The sequence below is a fragment of the Chiloscyllium punctatum genome, chromosome 44 (genome assembly GCF_047496795.1).
Source record: "Chiloscyllium punctatum isolate Juve2018m chromosome 44, sChiPun1.3, whole genome shotgun sequence".
Taxonomy (NCBI): Eukaryota; Metazoa; Chordata; class Chondrichthyes; order Orectolobiformes; family Hemiscylliidae; genus Chiloscyllium; species Chiloscyllium punctatum.
The window spans coordinates 16892295-16908935 of NC_092782.1; the positions used below are offsets into that span (position 1 = coordinate 16892295).

General features: G+C 44.5%; 1 protein-coding gene across 5 annotated transcripts in view; it reads left to right on the forward strand.

The window, feature by feature from the left end:
• The window catches only part of socs2 (suppressor of cytokine signaling 2), an 80101-nt gene extending 63780 nt beyond the window's left edge, over window positions 1–16321 (forward strand). For all 5 annotated transcript variants that reach the window (XM_072562349.1, XM_072562350.1, XM_072562351.1 and 2 more), the window contains one exon: window positions 14599–16321. In XM_072562349.1, coding sequence (XP_072418450.1) covers window positions 14599–15059 — 461 coding nt within the window. In that variant the 3' untranslated portion in view covers window positions 15060–16321. The remainder of the gene's footprint in view (window positions 1–14598) is intronic.
• The last annotated feature ends 320 nt before the right edge of the window (window positions 16322–16641 follow it).

Below are 16641 nucleotides of genomic sequence, written 5' to 3' on the forward strand. Positions count from 1 at the left end.
ACTACTTCTCCTTTCATATAATTTTAATTTTACTCAAAAATATATGCAGGTGATAAACTTAAATCCTCTCCTAACCTGGGAGCTGTGTGCGTTTTTGGAGAGCATTGGTAATATTATATATATATAGTTTTAAAAATGTTCCTGAGAAACAGCTGGAAATAGAAATCTCTGGAGAGGCTTTTAGGAAAGAGTTTGGGGAATTGGGAGGAGAAAGAAAACAAAAATATGACTGGGCCTTATTTCAGGAAGTTCATGACTGTATCTGACGGGGGAAGAACAGGGGGAGATAAAATATATCGTACTCCCCATCTGTGAGAGAAGCCAAATCCCACTTGCTTCACATTTATCAGGCAGACTTTTGGATGTGTCAGTTTATTTTCCCAGTTTTTAGAGTCGGTCTCTATGGAGAATTTCCCTAGCAGATCTCTATGACTCTAATATTTGGTTAGAGAAGCACTCAGTCTAGGGAGGGATATGCCTGTTCCTGGGGCTATAATATATCCAGCGGGATTTCAGGCAGAAGTCACAAAGTTGCGTCAGAGACTCTGTGTCAGACGGAGGGGTGAAACTTGCAAGAGCCTGTTACAAAATTGGCATTGCACCTGGAACCAGGTTGTTTGGTGTGCAAGTCATGGCTTATACCTGATTCCTCCACCTCGAGCTATCTGCAGCCTGTGACGGGGATAGTTTAACCAGAAGCAGTCTTCTTTGGTTTTTGAGGTGAGGGGGGAAATTGCCTAAATCAAGTTCCATTCCATTTCAGTTCAATCCTGGAATTCACTGCAATGATTTCTCATCACATTCCTGTACCTCTGCCTCTGGGATCACCTGAGGCTCTGTCTTTAGGATCTAATTAGGCATAGGTAATAGCTTAGTGTATTATCACCAGACTATTAAGCCAAAGACCTGGGTCATACTCTGGGGACCTGAGGTCAAATTCTACCATGGCAGTAATCATCTGGAAATAAGAGTTTAATGATGACTATAAGCATTAATGATCTACATGCAAGAACTGATGCCATTCTGGCTACGTCTGCAGACGATACAAAGATATAAGACAGGTAGCACTGAGGAGGTAGGGAGGCTGTAGAAGGATTTGGACAGGTTAGGAGAGTGGGTAAAGCAGTGGCAGATGGAGTACAATGGTGGAAATATGAGGTCATCCACTTTGGTCGGAAGAATAGAGGCATGGACTATTTTCTAAGTGGGCAGAAAATTCAGAAATCTGAAGTGCAAAGAGACTTGGGAGTTCTAGTCCAGGATCCTCTCAAGGCAAAGTTGCAGGTTGAGTCAGTAGGTAGGAAGGCAAATGCAATGTTGGCATTTATCTTGCGAGGACTTGAATATAAAAGCAGGGATGTACTTCTGAGGCACTATAAGACTCTGGTCAGGCCACATTTGGAGTACTATGCATAGTTTTGGGCCCACCATCTCAGGAAGGATGTACTAGCCCTGAAGCGTATTCAGAGGATGTTTACGAGAATGGTCCCAGGAATGAAAAGCTTAACATATGAGGAATGTTTGAGGACTCTGGTCTATACTTGATGGAGTTTAGAAGGATGAGGGGGGATCTAGTAGAAACTTACAGAATACTGAATGGCCTGGATAGAGTGGATGTTGGGAAGATGTTTCCATTGGTAGGAGAGACTAGGACCTGAGGGCACAGCCTTAGAGTAAAGTGAAGACTTTTTAGAATGGATATTTTATGTGATGAGATCAAGGTTTTGATGTAACATTTAATCTAAAAGAGAGTGGTGAATCTATAGAATTCATTGCCACAAAAGGCAGTGGAGGCAAGCTCATTGAGTATATTTAAGACTGAGATAGTTAGGTTCTTGATTATAAAGGGGATCAAGGGATATGGGGAGGAAGCAGAAGAATAGAATTGAGAAACTTATCTGCCCCGATTGAATGATGGAGCAGACTCGATGAGCTCAGTGGTCTAATTTCTGTTCCTACGTCTTATGATCTTATTGTCAATTGTTGGAAAACCCCATCTGGTTCACTAATGTCATCCTTATCTGGTCTGGCCTACATGTGACTCCAAACACACAGCAATGTGGCTGACTCCTAACTGTCCTCTGGGCAATCAGGGATGGGTAATAAATGCTGGTCCAGCAGTGACATCCACATCCCATGAATGAATAAAAAAAACTCTCTTTCTACTTATCCATGATGTTGTCTGAAGAGTCTGAAGGGTCTGCATCCTCTTGCATGGACTTAGGAAAGACATCAGCTCCCTCAGCTTCTCTTTTGCTTCAGTAGAGCCGAGCTCCCTGCCCAACATGCAGGTGTGGATGAGCAACAGCTTTCCTTCTGTGAAGCAATGGAGCGAGAGTGGTGTCGTGGTAATAGTGAGAGTGGGCTAGCAATCCAGAGACCTTTAAGGAATTGGGTTCAATCATTTTCTGAACAACAACAATGGCTCAGAAAGTAAGGTAGATGTCTTTTTAATAGAATAACTTCCACAAGCGCACAAAGTACTTTCCTGTGTTTCCTACAGTGCAGAAGTGACCTGCACTTCACAAGGACTTGGTTTTGTAGTCATTATGGTAATAGAGGAAACTCAGCAGCCAAATTGCACACAGCAAGCTCCCATAAACAGCAAGGGGATAAGGAACTGATCATGTGATTTCATTCATGGTAGTTGAGAGGTAAATATTGTCCAGAAAAACTCTCCTTCAAATTAGTGTAGCGGGATATTTTATGTGATGACATCAAGGTTTTGATGTAACATTTAATCTAAAAGACAAACTTTCTGACTGTCTCTGGATTGCACTCTAAACTCAGCCTGTGATTCAGTTCTGGAATATTTGGAGTGGGACTTCTACCTCAAGGCTCAGATGTGAGTGTGTCAGCACTGACCCGCAGCAGGTACCTCTCCCACAAGCTGAGAAGAAGCTAAGACAAGTTGATGGGTGACTTGGAAAAGAACTGGGATGTTGCCACTTCACGAATGAATTCCCAAAATCTTGTCTTGGAAGAAACCAAGTTTTGTGAAAAAATAATCCTTGTGAAACACCTGGACTAGAAGGAGTCTGGAAAAAAAAAACCCTTCAATGATATAATAGCAATTAGTAACAAAACATAATCAAGGAGAGGATGGATATACCAGCAAAAGGATTCCTGTTCCTTTTGACATCATTATAATGTCAAGATTTCAAAGTCGCTATGCCTTTTTCTTTGTCCTCTTATGGTCATGTTAGGGGGCTGCTTGAGATCAGAAATCACTGATTGGAACTTGTGTATCACAAATTCCAAATAAAGACAAGTTTGGGAGTCCAGGTCTGAAATGAGTACAGGCCACATTTCATTATTGAATTTGGTGCTTGTTCCACAATCACTTACTGTCATTTATTGAGGTCTGTGGACAGATAATTGAGTTTCTCAGCAATGTCTCCACTTACAATGTATCACAAATGTGTACGCTCAGCAGTGTCTCCTGCTTTATGAGCAGTATAGAGCAAAATATGCATTGCATAGCATAGCCTGAGATCTACCATAAAGGAAGGAGCAACAGAGAACATTAGGGGTCACAACCTTTGCTAGACCGGCCTCCTATGGAGCAGCAAAGGGTTGCTCTAACAACCAGGCTACGTTGATCCTGGCGATGTGCTTGAGTGTATCACTGACCTCTTCCCTGACTGACGCATAATCAAAACTTCCAGGCTCATTCATCCAACCTTTCTCTCACCCACTCAGTGATGTAGGGAATTAGAATATTTCCGTTGTTTGTCATTCATTTGTGGGATGTAGGTGTTGCCGGCTGACCAGCATTTATAGCCTGTCTTAGTTGTCCTGAGAAGGTGATGGTGAGCTGACCTCTTGAACAGCTGCAGTCCATCTGCTATGTGTTGACCCACAATGCCCTTAGGGAGGGAATTCCAGGATTTTGACCCAGTGACAGTGAAGGAATGGTGATATATTTCCAAGTCAGGATGGTGAGTAGCTTGGAGGGGAACTTGAAGGGGGTGGTGTTCCCATACATCTGCTGCCCTTGTCCTTCTAGATGGGAGTGGCCGTGGGTTTAGAAGGTGTGGTCTGAGGATCTTTGGTGAATTTCTGCAGTGCATCCTGTAAATAGTACACGCTGCTGCTACTGAGAGTCACTGGTGGAGAGCGTGGATGTTTGTGGATGTGGTGCCAATCACTTGAGCTGCTTTGCCCTGGATTGTGTCAAGCTGTGAGTGTTGTTGGAACTGCACCCATCCAGGCAAGTGGGAGGTATTCCATCATACTCTTGACTTGTGCCTTGTAGATTATGGACAGGCTTTGGGGAGCCAGGAGGTATGTTACTCGCCACAGTATTCTTAGCCTTTGACCTGCTCTTGTAGTCACTATGTTTATGTGGTGAGTTCAGTTGAGCTTCTCTTCAATGATAACCCCCAGGATGTTGATAGTGGGGAACCTCAGTGATGGTAACACTGTTGAATGACAAGGGGCGATAGTTAGATTATCTCTTATTGGTGATGGCCACAGCCTGGTCTTTGTGTGGTGTGAATGTTACTTACCACTTGTCAGCCCAAGCCTGGATCTTGTTGCATTTGAACATGGACTGCTTTAGTATTTGAGGAGTAATGAATAATGCTGAACATTGTGTATTCATTGCCCATAGTAGGTGGACTGCAGCGGTTCAAGAAGGCAGCTCAACACCACCTTCTCAAGGGAAACTAGAACAAGCAATAAATGCTGTTCATGTAGTATGTAGTATCCAGAGTGTCCAACCGTTTCTTGATATCACGTGGAGTGAATTGAATTGGCTGAAAACCAATATCTGTGATGTTGCGGATCACTGAAGAAGGCCAAAATAAACTGGTGCAAAAATTCAGCCTTATCTTTGGCATTGATGTGCTGGGCTTTTCCAGCATAGAGGATGGGGATATTTGTCGAGCCTCCCCCCTCCAGTGAGTTATTTAATTGTCTACCTCTATTCACAAATGGATGCCTTGTGCTGAATGTGGAATAATGGAATAATACAATGCAAGTGGCCATTCCACCTATTATGCCTGTGCTGGCTCTTTGGTAATTCATCCCATTTCCCCATTCTATCCCATCCTTCTGCAGTTTTATTTGCCTTCAGATATCTACCCAATTCTGGTTTTAATGTTATTATTGAATCTATTTCCATCATCATTTCAGGGAGTGATTCCATGCTGTTGTACTCTATTCCTTGATTAATAAAGCTCTGTGACTTTGTTTTTAAACAGCCTCTTTTACTTACCCGACTGCCTTTTTCTAACTGGTGCTCGCATCTTGTCAGTTTGAAGGCTCTGTTTAGACATAGTCACACATATTTATGGCATGGCAGCTTCTGTCAGGGGATTGGTCGAGGGTTGTTTGTATGACCCTGTATTGCCCTGAGCGCTGTGAAGGTGGGGGTATCTATAGATGTAGGTGGCCAGTAGTTCCACACTGCCAGCCCTCCTCTGGGTGAAATATGACTCTGGAATTTGAGTCCTTCTGGATTTTCTAATACTTCGACAAGAAACGGAACTGGTCAAACAGAGCTACCAACCTTTCCCTCTGCAATATATGGAGCTACAGGAATTCCAGCACATGGACTGGCCCATAAAGGTGGGCTTGCAGTAGAGAACCCATTGATTTGACAACTAGTATGTTGAGGAACAGGAGCTCTGATTAAAAAGTAAGCTTGAACTCAGAACAGAACCCTCTGAAGTGTGTAAGGAAAACTTTACACGCAATAGCAGATTCAAACAAAGCCAAATGTATCAACTATGTATCTGTGCAAGGGGTAGATTAGAGGTCATTCCATTGAAGACCCATTTCTCATGGAACCCAATAATGATGTTAGTGAATGCTGGGCCTATGGTCGATCCCATGGCAACACTATCTATTTGAGCATAAGTGATGCTGCCGAAACTGTACTCAACCGCATGAGTTTTATTCTTATAAGTTTAATAAGTATGAATTCAGTCAAAGGAGGATTGTCTAGATTCCCATGATATATTGCTGGGATGCAGTGATGAGGTTAAGGGGTGACTTTTTAGAGGTTTATAAAATAAAGAGGAGCATAGATAAGGTAAATGCCATGTGTTTTTTCCCTGTGATGGTGGATTTCAAGACTAGAGGGCTTATTTTTAAGGTGAAAGAGAAAGATTTAAAGAAGACATGAGGGGTAATTTGTTTTTTTCACAGAGAGTGAATGGAATGTACTTCCTCAGGAAGTGATGGATGCAGATACAGTTACAAAATTTAAAAGACTTTACAATAATTAGAAATGTTTGGAGGGATATGGGCCAAGCACAGGCAGGTGGGACAAGTTTAGCTTGGGATTACAGTCATCATGGACTGGTTAGACTGAACAGTCTTTTTCTGTGCTGTATGACTCTATGTTGGTCACACACACATACGAGCAAGGACCAAGAGTAGACCTCATTGAGCCTGCTGTACAATATAGTAAGGTCATGGCTGATCAGATTCTTGCTTCAACTCTACATTCCTGCTCATCCCTGATCATTTTTCATCCCCTTGGCAATCAAGAATCTAACTCTGCCTTCTAAATATATATGTAAATTCTGGGTTTTTGAGGAAAGGAATTCGAAAGACTCACAATCCTCTGACAGAAACAATGTTTCCTCATCTCTGTTTTAAGTGGTCACCCCTTTATTTTGAAACTTTGACCCTTGTTCTAGATTCTGCAGCAAGAGGAAACATCCGTTCAACATTCGCCTGGTGAAATTCCACCCTTCCGCCCGCAGCTTCGAATCTTAATGATAAATTCACCCCTGAAGTTTCTAAACTCCAATAGATGCAGGCCTAGCCTGACTAGCCTTTCCCTAGAAGGCAATCCATTCATTCCAGCTATTAGTCTGGCAAACCTTATCTGAACTGTTTTCAACGCATTAACATTCTTCCTTAAGTACGGTGACCAGTGTTTTAGAGAATCCCTACAGTGTGGAAACAGGCCGTTTGGCCCAACCAACCACATCAACCCTCTGAAGAGCATCCTATCCAGACCCGACACCCTATCCTATCCCTATAACCCTGCATTTTCTCATGGCTATACACAGCAGTCCAGATGTGGTCTCACCAATGCCCCTGTATGACTGAAGCATAACGTCACTACTCTTGCATTCAATTCCTTTCACAATAAACATTACATTCTATTAGTTTTCCTGATTACTTGCTGTACCTGCATACTAACTTCACACACTAAGACACCTGGATCTCTGGTGGTCAACATTCATATGACATGCCATGGTATCCTTAAAAGTCTCCAAGCACCGGCATGAAGCCAACAGCACTGCCCTCATTCTAAAGAAGGTAATCATTTGCAATACTAATTGACACACAGATAATCAGCTACAGCAACATCTGAAATATTTACAAATGGTTTCTAAGGAGCAGAGGTTAACAAATCCATCTGCACAAGAGGAACACCAATATAGAGTCATAGGGTCCTACAGCATGGAAACAGAGCCTTTGGTCCAAATTATCAACGTCGCTTAAGTTTCCCAAACTCGTCCCATTTGCCAGTGTTTGGCTCATCTCTCTCTAAACCCTTGCTATTCCTAAACTTGCTGCATTCTGTTCGTCAAGTCCTCCCCTGACCTTGTTATCAAACTTGCCATAACATGTGGTGCAGTTGTTGTCTAGCACGCTGACCTCTAGGTGGCAGACGTGAGTCTCAACTCTCAGACACTTTCTCCTAATTCCCTCTCGGTCACAACCACACTTGAACTTCAAGCTGTAGTTTCTTGAACTGTCATGGACCTCATCTCCTCGGAGATTTCTAACCCACCTTCACAGACCCCATCCCCTGCTTCTACTTTCTTCCCCCTTCCCAAAACCCATAAAGCGGGCTGCCCTGGTAGACCCATCATTTCAGCCTGTTCTTGCCCCACTGGTTTCTTCCTCTCTTGAATCTATTTCTCTCCCATTGTTCAGTCTCTTCCACTTACATTGGTGATTGTTCTAGTGCTTTACATCAGTTCTACAGTTTCTAGTTTTCTGGTCCTGGCCAGCTGCTCTCCACCATGGAAGTGCATTCCCTTTACACAACCATTCCCAACTGTCAGGTCTGAAGACTCTCTACTTTTCTCTTTGAAAGGACCTGCCCAGTCTCCATCCATCCCCATCCTCCTTCACCTGGTTGAGTTTGTTGTCACTTTGAACAACCTCTTCTTTAACTTGTCTCATTTTTCTCCACGTCAAATATGTAGCCATGGATACCCACAGGGGTTCCAAATTTACCCCACATTGTGGTAGACCGAGCCTTCAGCTGGATCTGCCCTATCACCTGCACATCTGCCATCGCCCCTTCATCTCTTTCCTTAAACCAACTGGAGGCCTTACTTTCCAACACATTAATCTGGGAGAAAGTGAGGACTGCAAATGCTGGAGATCAGAGTTAGAGATTGTGGTGCTGGAAAAGCGCAGCCGGTCAGGCAGCATCTGAGGAGCAGGAGAGTCGACTTTTCGAGCATAAGCTCTTCATCAGGAATGTGAGGAAGGCCCAAGGGAGCTGAGAAATAAATGGGAGGGGATGGGGCTGGGGGAAAGGTAGATGGGAATGCGATGGGTAGATTAGTCTCTGTTGTTAAAGGATCAACCTCTGCCATGTTTGAAGGCTACCACCAAACACATCTTGCCCTCCCCTCCCCTCCACTTTCAGCATTCAGCAACATCAGTCTGTTCCCTCTGTCACACCATGCTTCACTCTGCCATCACATCTAAATGGAGTAGAGAATGGGGGTGTGGCACCATGTCCAGGGCAGGGGTTTGGTGCATCAGGGTTAGGATCATAACTGGAGAGAGTTGGTCCAGCAAGGGAAAGGAGGTCAGGTCCACACCAGAGGAAGGGGGCATTGGGTCTAGATTAGGGGAAGGGCAGGGTTTGAGTCTAGAGCAAAGAGGGATTTGTCAGTTCTCATGATAGGGTTCATAGAATCCCTACAGTGTGGAAGCAGGCCATTTGGCCCATCGAGTCCGCACCAAACCTCTGGGTAGCATCCCACCCAGACTCATCCCTCTAGTCTGTATTTCCCATGGTTAATCCACCTAACCTACACATCCCTGGACACTATGGGCAGTTTAGCATGGTTACTCAACTAACTTGCACATCTTTATACTGCAGGAGGAAACCAGAGCAACCAGAGGGGACCTATGCAGTCACAGGGAGAATATGCAAACTCCACACAGACATTTACCTAAGACTGGAATAGAACCTGGGTTCCTGGTGCTGGGAGGCAGCAGTGCTAACCACTGACCCACCATGCTGCCCTGTTGTTGTGTTCTGGGGGAGGCATTTTTACAAAAGTGCAGCAGTAAGGATACTAAAGAGAAAAGGGTTTTCATTTTATTCTTGGACCCAAGCGGCACAAAAGTTGAGAGTTAAAAGCTGACATAAACAACAGTTTGGCAAATTAGTTGTCTAAGGTTGTGGCTTCCTTCCCTTTTCTTTCTTGACAGAAAATAAAACTATTTGTGAAAGCAAATGCCTATTAATCTGAGGAGAACGTTAACGGCTGAAAATACCTATATATTTTCGTTTCCTCCTCAGGGATTTTAAAACAGCCAGAAATATTTTGGCAAAGGTTATGTGTAGCCAATGCTCTGTGAATGTTCAGACTTCTATTCATTGGCCTGCTTTATTTACATGCTCTCTGTCTGAGTTCCTGCCTACAGCTTCTTATTGGTCACAGGTCACTATGGATGTGAATAATGTTTCTGTTCTATACCCGAGAGCTGTATACAATAGAGTCATTGAAATGTTTTCTGAACATTGTCTCCACATTAAAGCCTGGGGATGGTGGCAGATATGAGGATCAGCCTTTAAAGGCAATGGATTATTTTCAGGTCATAACCGAATAAGCTCTGCACTTTTACATTTCACCCCTACGCATGCACCACTACTGTTGCATGTTGAATCAAATCACATTGAAGAATGGAGAATAATCTCTTAGAGCCCAGAAAAAGCTGTTTGGCCCATTCTGCCTGTGCTGACTCTTTGAAAAAGTTATACAATCAGACCCCATGTCTAATCTAGAGTCTGTTGCAGTCCCAGCTGTTGCCACCACTCTCGGTGGTGCTGTGGGACAGAGGAACTGCTATCCCACTGATTGGCTGACAGCTCTTGGAGGCAGAGCATCCTGTAGCAAAGAGAAGGAAACCACAACCTTAGACAACTAATTGCCTGACATTCCCTGGTGGCTTCCGATTGGCAGGGGTAGACTCTCCTTCTGACCTTCCACCTGGCAGATGTGGAGTCTCCCCATGACTTTCCAGGGGTGGCAGGAGTGGACTCTCCACCTGACCTTCCAATGGTGATGGGGGTGGACTCTCCCCATGACCTTCCAATGGTGATGGGGGTGGACTCTCCCCATGACCTTCCACGGGTGGACTCTTCCCCCTGACCTTCCAGGGGTGGCAGGGGTGGACTCTCCCCCTGACATTCCAGGGATGGCAGGGGTGGACTCTCCCCCTGACATTCCAGGGGTGGCAGGGATGGACTCTCCCTCTGACATTCTGGGGTGGCAGGGGTGGACTCTCCCCTTGACCTTGCAGTGGTGGCAGGGGTGGACTCTTCCCCTGACCTTCCAGGGGTGGACTCTCCCCCTGACCTTCCACGGGTGGCAGAGATGGACTCTTCCCCTGACCTTCCAATGGTGGTGGGGTTGGACTCTCCCCATGACTTTCCAGGGGTGTCCCCCCTGACCTTCCAGGGGTGGCAGGGGTGGACTCCCCCCCCCGACATTCCAATGGTGGCAGGGGTGGACTCTCCCCCTCTGACCTTTCAGTTGGCAGGTCAGGCACCCATTCTCATTTGTACGCTACAATGATCCCTACAATGTTTGAAGTTGCAGGTAGTTGGCACTTGGTAATGTGTCGCAGAAACACATGTCTTGCACTGTTGAGGTACTGCCATGCTGGAGTCTTACAAATCCACCATCGTCTCTCTCTCTGGAGGACAGCATGCAGTCTCCCATTGCTGCCACTCTGCCTGTACCCTCACCAGCTGGCCAGGCTGGGCTGCTGCCGACAATGCCGAAGTTGGAGCAGTCAGAAGCAGTCTTTCAGGCCCGGAGCTGTGTGAACGCATTATACAATCTCCCCTGGTTAATCCACTGGGGTCACGCTGTGGACAGCTAAAGGCACCCAGAAGGCAGAATGTACTAGGATAACTAACTAACCTTTACATGGAATCCTGCATGGTTTAATTGATGAAGCTGGGCTGTGATGTTAGTTTTGTGTTGGGTTAAAGATGGTTAAAAATCCCAATAGTCTGCTTGACAACATTACATGGAGAGGCATGGCTTTCTCTAAAAACCAATTGCCGATGTGTGTAGATCTTGTGCACTGGACACACCATCAAATGATCAGCGGGTCATTCTCGTTATCCAGTAGCTTTTGGTTTGCCCTGGTGGTCAAGTGGACCAGCATGGAATAGAGGCACCATGACAGCCTTCGGGAGCCAGTTACTGGCCTGCTCTATGTGCTGCATGTGGTCACACACCAGTTGGACATCGAGGGAAGTGACCTGTTGTGGTTGTGATAAACTGGGATGTAGTGTCCTCAAAGCAGCAAGTACATCATTAGTGACATTCTGTATCATGGGAAATGTACTGTCCTGGTGAGGCTGTGCACTCACTCTGTCTGTTTCTACTTGTTTCTATCTGTTTTTCTCTCTCTGCCTCCTTCTTTCTATCTGCCTCTCTCTGTCTATTTCTGTCTCCTTCTCTCTGCCTGCTTTTCTCTGACTCTTTTTTTTTCTGTTTGTGTCTCTCCGTCTCTTCTTTGTGCCTACTTCTCTCTGCCTGTCAGTTGTCTCTGTTTGTTTGTCTTCACACAAGACAGAAGGTAACATAATCCCACATCTTTGTGTATAATACATCAGTGATCTCCCTAATACTGGCCCATTGGAACATGTTCAAATCCACATGTACCATTATAGTCATTGATAGTCACAAATCTGCTTACAGCAGGTGGCAGGTTTCTGTGCACATCTGGAAACTATTGAACATGCTCTTCGATGCTGAGAATGATGCAGGAGAATTGCTCTTTAAGCACTCCAGCTAGTTGCCTGCTGAGAGTCTGTCTGCTCCTCCTCCCTCTTCGAACAGTATGTCCTCCTCTGCACCATCTCTGCTAAGTCTCTCTCTCTCTCTCTCTCATGCTGTGGCTCATGGGGGAAGGTAATGACACCATCATGCAACTGAGACTTTAGTCATTTTAAATAACAGCATCGATCAACAAAAACTTACACATCAAATGCCCATAAATACCAAATGGCAGCTAATGCTAAAATAGTTGATGGTTTCTTTAAAGAGCAGTGTTGTAGGGATGTTAATGGTGTCCAAAATGGAGTCCAGTATCGCGAGATATAAAATCTCTGTGAACAACACGGACAATCTTCTGGATCCAAAACAGAACCCGGACAGTTGATTATATGGTTGCTAAGCAATTTAGCCAGTCTGAAAACAATGGAAATTGTAAAATATTGAGCTATACCTGTCTGTAAGATAAAAAAAGAATTGAATTTCAATGTCTTCACACAGTGAATGGCTATCCACTTTAGATTAGATTAAATTCCCTACAGTATGGAAACAGGTCCCTCAGCCCAACAAGTCCACACCAACCCTCCCGAAGAGTAACCCACCCAGACCCATTCCTTTACTCATATTTACCCCCTGACTACTGCATCTAACACTACGGGTGATTTAGCATGGCCAAGTCACCTGACCTGCACATTTTTGGACGTGGGAGGAAACCGGTGCACCCGGAGAAAACCCGCGCAGACACGGGGAGAATTTGAACCTGGGTCCCTGTCACTGTGAGGCAGCAGTGCTAACCACTGGGCCACCGTGCTGCCCATCTTGATAACCAAATTCTGATTTGAATGTTAACAAATATGTTGGCTTAAACATTGAACGTTGTCCCTTTTTTCAAAAACTGTTGGAAGTGTGAATCAATCTTTGAGACTATCCTGCAAGCCGTGCTTATACCCACCAGCATTACATTCAGCCAGAAGTCAGTGGGTAGCTTTCCTGCTTTTGAATCACTAAATTCTGGGTTCAAGTCCCACACCAGGGCCAGAAAACACAACTCAATGTCACTCAGTCAGTGAGAAGGAAATTTGGATGGTGTGTGTAATGGGATCCACATCACAAGCACCAGTTTTCTGTTTGCACCTACTCTGGATGTTATCTCTCTGATCTCTCTTCTTGAGTCCTCTGCCCAAAAGTAGCTTTGACCTAAAGTGAGTGGTGTAACCTCCACTGTGGGTAAAGCGAGGTCCAGAACCCACTGCAGCCAGAGCAGAACTCAAACCCTGTCACACTGGCAGTGGTCATCCAGCCAACACCTCCTCCAAGCAGTTCCAGTTGCTGCAGTAACAAACACTTCTACAAGTATGTTGAAGCCTGGGGCTATGGATCATGAATCTCTCTTGCTCCTCCTGCTTGCCATTGACAAATGTTGGAAGGACTTTCAAGTTGATTCTCAATCTGCATTATCAAGGCACCATGCCTGACCATCAAGATCTGAAGTGGGACCTTAACTCAGAGTATCAGGCTGAGCACACTAATGTTTTAGTATACGTATGGGATATGGACATCCCTGGCTAGGGATGCCCATTTATTGCCTATCGCTGATTGTCCAGAGGGCAGTTAAGAGTCAATCATGTTGCTGTGGGTCTGGAGTCACATGTAGGTCAGACTGGGGAAGGATGACATACTTCCCTCCTTAACAGATATGAGTGAACCAGATGTCTTTTTCTCCCTGACAATCAACAATGTTATCATTGTGTGCAATCCTGGTCTCCCTCCTATAGGAAGGATGTTGTGAAACTTGAAACTTGAAACAGAAAAGAGTTACAAGGATGTTGCCAGGGTTGGAGGGTTTGAGCTACAGGGAGAGGCTGAACAGGCCGGGGCTGTTTTTCCTGCAGCGTTGGAGGCTGAGGGGTGACCTTATAGAGGTTTATAAAATCATGAGGGGGATGGATAGTTAAATAGACAAAGTCTTTTCCAGGGGTTGAGTCCAGAACTTAAAGGTTTAGGGTGAGAGGGGAAAGATTTAGAAGGAACTTAAGGGGCAACGTTTTCACTCAGAGGGTGGTGTGTGTATGGAATGAGCTGCCAAAGGAAGTGGGGGAGGCTGGTACAATTACAACACTTAAAAGGCATCTGGATGGGTATATGACTGGGAAGGGTTTAGAGGGATATGGGCTAAGTGCTTGCAAATGGGAGTAGATTAATTTGGAGTATCTGGTTGGCATGGACAAGTTGGACTGAAAGTCTGTTTCCATGCTGTACAGCTCTATGACTCTATTAGATCCTTATTCTTTATTGAATTCAAATTTCACCATCTGCTGTGGCAGGATTTCAATGTGGGTCTCTGCAACATTAGCTGAGTTTCTGGATTAATACTCTTGTGATAATACCACTACGCCATTGCCTCCCAGACAGCACAAAACCAAACCCATGCATTAAAGTATATGACTTACAAACCATGGTCATATGTGGGAATTTGAACCAACAACTATATCCAACTCAGCATCCTGCCAACTGAACTATTGCAAACACAATACCGGTGTTACAGCATACCAAGTTATAACTTGTCTCTTGTTTGTCGCAGGATGGTACTGGGGATCTCTCCAAGCAAACGAAGCCAACGAGAAGTTAAAAGAAGCTTCTGAAGGTACTTTCCTGGTGCGAGACAGTTCACACCAGGACTATTTTCTCACCATTTCTGTGAAAACTGTCCTGGGACCAACCAACCTGCGAATTGAATATCAAGATGGCAAGTTCAGGCTCGACTCGGTGATTCTCATGAGATCTAAGCTTCAGCAGTTTGACAGTGTGGTACATCTGGTGGAATACTATGTGGGTTTATGTCGGACACTACAGAACAGCCGCTGTCTGGCTCTTCAAAACAGAGGCATCCAACTCTGGTTAACCAAACCTTTCTACACTGAGACCCCTTCGCTGCAACATTTCTGCCGTATTACCATCCACAAAGCGACTAGAGAGATTGAAGAACTGCCTTTGCCAACTAAACTGAAGGAATACTTGTCAGAATATAGGTATCAGGTTTAAAACGCTCATAAAGGAGGAAGGAAATCTGAGGGAGAGCCTTGGTTCAAAGCATCTCCCGCAGCCAGGAAAGCTGTCCCAACTTCGAAACAAAAACAAAACCAGAAATTGCTGGAAAAACACAGCATTTGTGGAGGGATATCAGAGGTAACATTGTGGATCCAGTCACCCTTCTTCAGAACTGCTTTGTTTTTGCCTGTTTTTCTTGTACAATATTGTCCAATGTTTCCACCTCTGACACTCTCTCCTCGGTCTCTGCTGCCGATTTTGGCAAAGTTTGTGCTTGCCTTGCAGCACTGAAGCTTAATTAATTATTAAGTATAATATTTGAACCAGTTTACAGTCAACCTGAACAGAAAGGTCTGGAGCAATGGAGTACTCTGCAGCAATTCCCCTGGGAATTGTCTTCCCCATCTGTTCTGATGGTTTAAAAATATTTTGATTGTATGAAATAATTAAATAACCTCACTATTGCATTTTTTTTAACCTTGATTGTAACTGAGTATCTAAGTGACCAAAACTGCACGCAGTATTCTCACTGAAACCTAACTGACCTCATGAACAGCTCTGTCATAACCTCCTCGCTTTTGTAATCAATGGCTTGACAAATAAAGGCAAGTATCCCATATGCCTTCCTAACCATCTTATCCACCTGCCCTGCTGCTTTAAAGGATCTATGGACAAGCACACCAAGATCTCTCTGATTCTCTGCATTCTCTTGGGTCCCCCGCCATTCAATTTGTAACCCTTGCCTTGTTCATCCTTCCAAAATGCATTACTTTTCAGTATTAAATTCCAATTGCCATTGTCCTTCCTACCTGACCAGCCGGTCTGTATTGTCCTGTAGCCTAAGGCTTTCCTCCTTGCTGTTTACCACATCACCAATTTTTGTTAACAATCACACAAAGGGTCTGTTTCCATGCTGTTTCTATGACTCTCTATGACTCTATGACTCTATAACACCAGGTTATAGTCCAACGGGTTTATTTGGAAGCACTAGCTTTCGGAGCGCTGCTCCTTCATCAGGTGGTTCAGCGTCGCTCCGAAAGCTAGTGCTTCCAATTAAACCTGTTGGACTGTAACCTGATGTTGTGTGGTTTTTAATTTTGTACACCCCAGTCCAGCACTGGCATCTCCAAATCATGACTACTAATTTTTGTGTAACCTACAGATCACACACCTCCTACAGCGCTTTTCACAACCATTACACTTGCTAAGTTTGTCACTGTTTTAGCGCGGGAAGCACAGCAAGCAATTTGCACTTTGCAACAGCCCCTCGTACAAATACAGATGCTCACTAACAGCAATGTGATGAAGAGCAAATAATCTGTCAAAGGTGCTGTCTTTTGGAAGAAGTTAAAAATCGCACAACACCAGGTTATAGTCCAACAGGTTTATTTGGAAGCACTAGCTTTCGGAGCGCTGCTCCATCATCAAGAGCTCCGAAAGCTAGTGTGCTTCCAAATAAACCTGTTGGATTATAACCTGGTGTTGTGTGATTTTTAACTTTGTACACCCCAGTCCAAAACCGGCACCTCCAAATCTTTTGGAAGAGACTTTTAATGTAAGATGCATTGAATCTATG